The sequence below is a fragment of the Musca vetustissima genome, unplaced genomic scaffold (assembly GCF_032173495.1).
Source record: "Musca vetustissima isolate MV318-11 ecotype Yass unplaced genomic scaffold, APGP_CSIRO_Mvet_v1 utg26657, whole genome shotgun sequence".
NCBI lineage: Eukaryota > Metazoa > Arthropoda > Insecta > Diptera > Muscidae > Musca > Musca vetustissima.
In genome coordinates this window covers 1-6765 of record NW_026882043.1, presented here as the reverse complement: position 1 = coordinate 6765, position 6765 = coordinate 1, and the positions used below count along the sequence as shown (strand labels likewise).

At 32.9% G+C, this 6765-nt stretch overlaps 3 protein-coding genes across 3 annotated transcripts; 1 reads left to right on the top strand and 2 right to left on the bottom strand.

Moving 5' to 3' along the window:
• Positions 1 to 448: 448 nt before the first annotated feature.
• Positions 449 to 1564, bottom strand: LOC133328166 (glutathione S-transferase E14). The gene is made up of 4 exons (XM_061536721.1): positions 1424 to 1564; positions 1165 to 1368; positions 794 to 916; positions 449 to 664 (listed from the first exon to the last, which is right to left on the bottom strand). The coding sequence occupies exons 1-4, from the start codon at positions 1562 to 1564 to the stop codon at positions 449 to 451; spliced, it is 684 nt and encodes a 227-aa protein (XP_061392705.1).
• A 1493-nt stretch (positions 1565 to 3057) lies between these two features.
• On the top strand, positions 3058 to 5423 carry LOC133328165 (small ribosomal subunit protein mS39-like). The gene is made up of 3 exons (XM_061536720.1): positions 3058 to 3375; positions 3442 to 3837; positions 4171 to 5423. The coding sequence occupies exons 1-3, from the start codon at positions 3058 to 3060 to the stop codon at positions 5404 to 5406; spliced, it is 1950 nt and encodes a 649-aa protein (XP_061392704.1). The 3' UTR covers positions 5407 to 5423.
• Positions 5424 to 5724: 301 nt separating this feature from the next.
• On the bottom strand, positions 5725 to 6341 carry LOC133328161 (probable palmitoyltransferase ZDHHC24; the record flags this gene model as incomplete). The annotated part of the gene is made up of 1 exon (XM_061536718.1): positions 5725 to 6341. A coding segment is annotated over one exon (617 nt), but the record flags the coding sequence as incomplete, so codon positions are not given.
• Positions 6342 to 6765: the final 424 nt, after the last annotated feature.

The following is a 6765-nucleotide window of genomic DNA, read 5'->3' as shown; positions in this document are numbered from 1 at the left end:
TTCTTACAATTTAAATATCGTTTTAAATTTCAAATATAAATGAAAAATATAACAAAATATATTCGAAAATCGATTAGTTTGAAGATGAATTTTAGAACATTTGTAAGAAGAAATGTATGGTTTGTGAATGAATCAACATGTAAATCATATCCCCAACTCGATTTTGAAAAGAAAACCTCACATTCAATTCATTTTTTTCGCGTTTATGGTAAAATGTTACAAATATGTCAAATAAACAGAACGACTTGTTGCATTTGTTTTCATTTATTCTGACATTATTGCCCATAAGGAAGAGGTGTATTTTCTCCCCTCTATGACAAAAGCATCCCTACCTTTTATAATTGTATCATGGTTCATCATATCTTAGTATTTAATCTGCATTAACAAATATTTTTATTGCAATTATTATTTCTTAAAATAATTATAATTTCTATACAGAATTCTTCCCTCATTCCAATCGTCCATAGACTTTCAGAACCTCATGAAAAATATTTAATCCCCGGGAATTGATATCATATTCTGGTAATTGTTTCAAACGTTGCAACCACAATGCCAGCAAAGGCCACTTAGGTGATGTCGAAGTCTCAGTCGTTGTTGCTGCAATGGGAAATATGAGATCGACAGTACTCAATGTGGTTACGGCGGACAGATCAGCAATTGTCAACTGTAAGACGAATGAAAAAAACAAAAATTTAATTGATATGCAATCTTCTTGGTTGAGGTGAAGGAGAATATTTTTTACATAATTTATTCCAGACACTTCATGCATTAATATGCAATAAGTTTTACTCACTTTATCCAAGGCAAGATATTTATTTCGGCTCAAATAACGTTCCATCATATCATAGACTTCATGGATTTTGCGTTGATGATATTCCAAATCGATTTTGGGATAGGTTTTGCGAACAATGTCCGACTGAAATTTTGAAATTTTTATTACACATAAATATAGTGAAATTAGCAAATGGACTATATCATAAAATATTTAATATGGATCATTTTTACTGTTTAATGGACTATAAGCGAATTCCACTGCAGTTTTCTTTCAGTAAGTATCAAAGCACTTAGTTCCATTTTCATCCGAACATCTCTTGTATTTATTTAAATCTGTCTAACGATTTAATTTTATTTCAATTCATTTCATTTTTCTAATTTCCTACTTACCATCACATCACTATCGCGGCGAAAAACCACCGAACATGAAAACAATAATAAATTCAAAACTTTCATGCGATCCTTATATTCCCTTGGCCATAGATCCTGATCATCTGTTTGGTACTTTTCACATAAATGAATTAGAATAGCATGGCTATCGGTTAATGTGAGATCGTCATCGACCAAAACAGGAACTGTGTGGGCTGGATTTAGCTGAAAATCAAAACAAAATATTATTTGGAAATTACAAAAAATTGATTTCAATTACCTCCAAAAATTCCGGTCTCAACTGTTCCCTTTTAAATAAATCCACTGATTTTAATTCTACCGAAATATTTAACATTTTAATTAACATAAGGACACTTCGTACCGGTGGACTACGTTCATCGTAATATAAAGTCAATGTCATGGCGCGCTGTAGAAAGATGTAAACAAATCAACGCTTGATCAACAACTGAATGATGAATTGTGTGGGTTTTAATACGCCAACTGTTTTATAATTTTGTTGAGATTCACTTACATACAAATACACATATTTACAGATATTGTTATGTACCATATTTTTAATGAGAACTGGATAATACCTTTTTTTATTTGTATTTAATATTGTCTACCTGAAAGTGATGCTTTTACATAGTTAATGGTTTTACTTGTAACATTAATATATAAATATTGATGTATGACAAATTTTAATAAGAAATGGGACAGACATATCATTCTGGGATCTTAAAGCATTTTAAAATTTTTGATAGAAAGGGGAAAATTCAACACTAAAAAAATCTTCAAAAGAGTGACAAAAATGTCGTTGATAGACGGCCTTAAGAAGTTAACATTAGAATACTTATCAGATCATTAAAATATGTCCAAGCTGGGCTTTGTCTTTGCAGCGATGTCAGCACATAGAATCATATAAAAATCGTTAAACTAGAGCTATATATTTTATTTGCTAGACTATTTTCTTATTATTCTACGACCTATCACTTCTTTGGACTTGATCTAGGATTAGTGAAAATATTACAAATTGTAAAGTTTAGGCTAAACCGTACATTCCATTCTCTTAATATTGGATTTAGAATCTGTGTAAAATTTCGTTATATTCGGATCACAATTATGGCCTCTAGAGCGAAAAGAAAAATAGACCAAAATAAAGTATTTGGTCTATTTAATCTCTTAAATATTAACCGGCCCTTAAAAATGAAAATATTACGTAGTGTAATGTTTGGGTCATATAGGACATTTCATTTCCTTAATTTTGGATTTATAATCTGTATAAAATTTGGCGATGTTGGGGTCATAGTTGTTGCCTTTAAAGCCCCTAGAAAAACAGACCAAACTAAAGTTGTTGATCTATTTCATCCAATCATTACCAAAAACAACATCGGTCTTCTTTGGCCAGAATATATATCTACATTATGTACTATGACCCGGAATGATTATTCAGTGAATTCTATTTCTTCGTTTGTTAACAGATCCATTCATTTCCTGATGTCTTATAATCCGAATATCATTGGATATAAATAGCGAATTTATAACAACAATAAAAAAATAGTTGCAATTGAACCCAATTTTTTAATTCCGGTTATCTATTTTAAACTGTCTCTTGAATATCGGTAAAATGTCTCAATATTTTTTCCAAAACCATTTTAATTCTTCACTCACATATATGTGAATTCACCACACCACAATTCCACAACATCTGGCAACATTTCACATAAACAGCTGTTCACAAAAAACATAACCTCACAATTCGCGTTTGACAGCAATCAAATGTTTTGGTGTTGTTGTTTCTCTTCCCTTTTCTGCGGTGCTTGTGGGAGATTTTGTAATCATCGTTAGTGTTTTTCAGAAAAAATAAAACTTTTTAAATTGATTTATTAAAAACTTTACAAAAGAACCGCCACAATGCATTTAGCAAGACGTTTGCCGGCAATTAGCAAGAATTGTAATGTGCGTTTAATTAAAACTACCCCGGCAGTCGGAACATCGGCAGCTGAAGAACAAATTGTCATACCCAAACGGATACAACGTTCTCCCACAGCTATTTTGGAGGCACTATCTGCCACCGTGGGAAGAGATCCCACAGCACCGCATTACAAGTTTCATGATGATCCATATTTGATACCCACCTCGAATGTTAGCAAACGTACCTTTGCCATGGCCCAAGAGGCTGGACGCAAGGCTGCCAAATGGATTAAGGAGGAACATCGTAAATTATTTATGGTATCATGAAATGTTATATTTGTTATTATTGTTGCCCTAATGTATGTGATATTTGTGTTTCCTCAGCACCAAGAAGCCCAACCACCCATTGAGGCATTTGCCCCCAAATTGGTATTCACCGAAGACTCGGAGGTCACCCAACAAACTTTGGAACAATTAATTAAACAATCACAAATCCAAGATGCCGTCTTTGTTTATAATCTAATGAAAACCAAGGGTGTTGAAATTACCTCGGAGGCTAAACAAAGTCTTTTGGAATTGTTGAGTTTTTATAATCATGAGGAGCCAATGCCTGAGGAATATTACGAAGAACGTTGGTTTAAGGAAAATACCCAAGGACAACAACGTCAAACCAAAACATGGAAAGATGGTGATTTAGCTGAACAAGTGTTCAATGAAATTGAACCAAAAACCACAGAGGCATATGCTGCCATTATCCGCGGCATGGCTAAATATTATCAGGTAAGGTGATACGGGTTCGCTTCCAATATTGTTGGAATATGTAGAATTCAGCAGTTGATAAAAATATTAAAAATGCTGCATATTTAAAAATACAGTGTCCGAAACTCTTCTTAAATTTATTTTTATTTATTTAATAGCTTTGCAATTGAAGCAAATTTAAAGTTAATTACCAAAATTTCACTTATTTCCTTTTTTGAAGTCTTATTTAATGGGAATCTCAAGATAAAACATCATAATACCATTTTTATAGAAGACATAATATCGACCTATTTTCCAAATTTTATATAAGTAATAATTTTTTACAATTTAATAAATTCTTTATCATCCTTACAGGCTGACAGGGCTTACGCCCTCTTCCAGGAGGCATTGGAGAAACAACATTACCTTGATACAGCCACGTACAATTCGATAATCAATAATGTGAATTTCCTCAAAGAAACGCCCGATCAAAAATGGGAATTATGTAAAGATTTACTACAGCAGATGAAACAACAACAATTGAAACCAAATCTGGGAACCCTGAATGCCCTACTCGAATGTATTAGCACCTTTGGCAACTATAAAATGGGACGCACTTGCGCTTTGCAAGTACTCTCCGAATTCAAGAAATTGGGTGTTGAACTAAGTTTGGGCTCCTATTACTATGTGCTCATTATTTTCTGTCGTGAACGTGGTCCCGTCTCCCATGTCATTGTCGATATCCTCAATGAGATACAAGGCAAAGAATTCAAAATACAACATCCCAAAGATACATATTTCTTTGCCACAGCCATGGATGTATGCCGTAATCATTTACATGATCGTTCATTGGCCAAGAAAGTGGATAAGCTGTTGCATGTTGGTAACAATTACGATTTGATTGGTGATACTTATAAGGAATCAATTTACTATAGGCATTACTTTGCCCTTCTGTGCCAGACATCAACAATTGAAGAGTTCTTGGAAACCTATGATAAATTGGTACCCAATGTTTATATCCCTGAACCGGGTATTATGGAAGAAGTCTTGAAAATGGTTGAACTTAATGCTGCCTATGAATTAATACCACGCCTCTGGTCTGATATGGTAATTTTCGATCACATTAATCGTGAAAGTTTACTGTTGCGTACCTTGAAAATTATGTTGAACAACAAACCTGATGTAAGCCAAAAATCACAACAACAATTACCCGAACAATTTGCCAAGGTTGCATTGGATATTTACAACAAAGTTGTGGAATCGGAAGGTAGAGCTAAAAAACTGTCTTTCACCGGACAAATGATTGGTGATATTCTTACGATTTTGGTACGTGGTGGCAATTGGGAAAAGGCTGTGGAGGTCTTTAATAACATTGATAAAAGTCAACATCGCATACCGGGAACACCTTCGGATACATGTCTCATGGAATATGTTGAAGCTGCCATTTTGAATAAATCACCCTCCCAGGCTTTGCAATGTTTACAGTATGCCGTGGAAAATCACATGGATGGCTTGTCATTGGCCGAACGCATCCATAAAGGTTTTACGCTAAATGAAGTCCACATAGCCAAGATGAAATCTTTGGTGGGCGATAGTTTTCTAAAGCAATAAATTGTTATTATTATTATTATTTTTTTTAATTTTCCGTTTACTGCTTTTAAATTAATTATTATAATACTAATAGAATATAGTTATTGAAAGAAACGATTTGTTGTTTCCGCTGTTGCGGAAGATTTTTTGAAAACGAAAATAAAGTGATGTGTAAAATAAAACAAGGAATTTTTAAACATATTTTTAATGAAAATTATTTTTTTATTACAATATTTTGCTATGAATAAAATAAATTTAAATAGACTACAATTGTACATACAAAAAATAGAATACTAAAATTGAAACCTATTTATTGCTTTGATTTTCATTTCCATTTATCTAACGATTTTTATTCGATTGTTTCAACAATGACTCCCAATGGACACCATCATGCGGCAGAGGACTTTCCAGTAACGGCGATAACCACACCAAATGCCAACGTTTACCAAATACCATTTCCAAATTCAAATCACGACCCAAATCATATTTCGCCGTCTGACTTTCATGTGTTGTCGCACCTCTTAGAATATTTGGCCAATGGAATAGAAATAAAATCAAAGCATATAGTAGGGAAATAAATCCCAATTCATATGTGAGTAAATATAAATTATTCCATGATATATCAAAAAAGAATCCAACAAAAGGACAAATAAGACTTAATAGGGTTCTTGAATTTAAATAAATATCTTTGTGTAGATACCAAAAATATACGGAATTATAAAGGCAACAATATGAACAACCGATAATTACATAAACGATAAATAATATAAAATAACGTTGATTACGATGACCGACACAATTTCCCGTGAAGATACAATGATGATCACGTTTTAATACACACGTCCGACACGAATCACAGTGCCAGGAACGTATCGGAGCGAGTACTTCACACAGCGAACAGAAACGCCACAATTTACGTAGTTGTGGTTCCTGGGGTGGTGTTAGAATCGTGGTGGCTGTAAGAAAAAGAAGAGAAGAAATATTAAATATCATGAGGATTTAAAAAAAACGCCATGGTGAACGTAGTTTTAACATTTTTCCTCACAATATTTTAAATTAATTTTTGAATTATAATAATAAGTTGTAATTATTTTTCTTTTATAATTTTGTTTAATATCTAACAGGCACAAACCGGCCGGGTTGTTTTCGATTCGTTGTTGCTATTTTTGTTCTTCCTGTTGTTTATGTTTATATTTTCGTTTTTCAGTTATACACACAACATGGCACCCATTATTTCCTCCCTTGTTATCACGGAGTAGGTAAAAATAACAGTGAATTTGTGAGATTAGAGACTAATCGATAAATCGATTTTATGTGGATTAAAGCGATAGGTACAAATTAAAAAGAAAAAAATCAGCAGAATTGATTTTGTTTTTAAAT

Coding starts and splice junctions, on each gene's coding strand:
- LOC133328166 (XM_061536721.1), bottom strand. CDS start 1,564: ATGACATTGACTTTATATTACGATGAACGTAGTCCACCGGTACGAAGT. Junction 1,369..1,423: donor TGAGACCGGAATTTTTGGAG/GTAATTGAAATC, acceptor TTTGATTTTCAG/CTAAATCCAGCCCACACAGT. Junction 917..1,164: donor GCCGCGATAGTGATGTGATG/GTAAGTAGGAAA, acceptor TCAAAATTTCAG/TCGGACATTGTTCGCAAAAC.
- LOC133328165 (XM_061536720.1), top strand. CDS start 3,058: ATGCATTTAGCAAGACGTTTGCCGGCAATTAGCAAGAATTGTAATGTG. Junction 3,376..3,441: donor AACATCGTAAATTATTTATG/GTATCATGAAAT, acceptor GTGTTTCCTCAG/CACCAAGAAGCCCAACCACC. Junction 3,838..4,170: donor GCATGGCTAAATATTATCAG/GTAAGGTGATAC, acceptor TCATCCTTACAG/GCTGACAGGGCTTACGCCCT.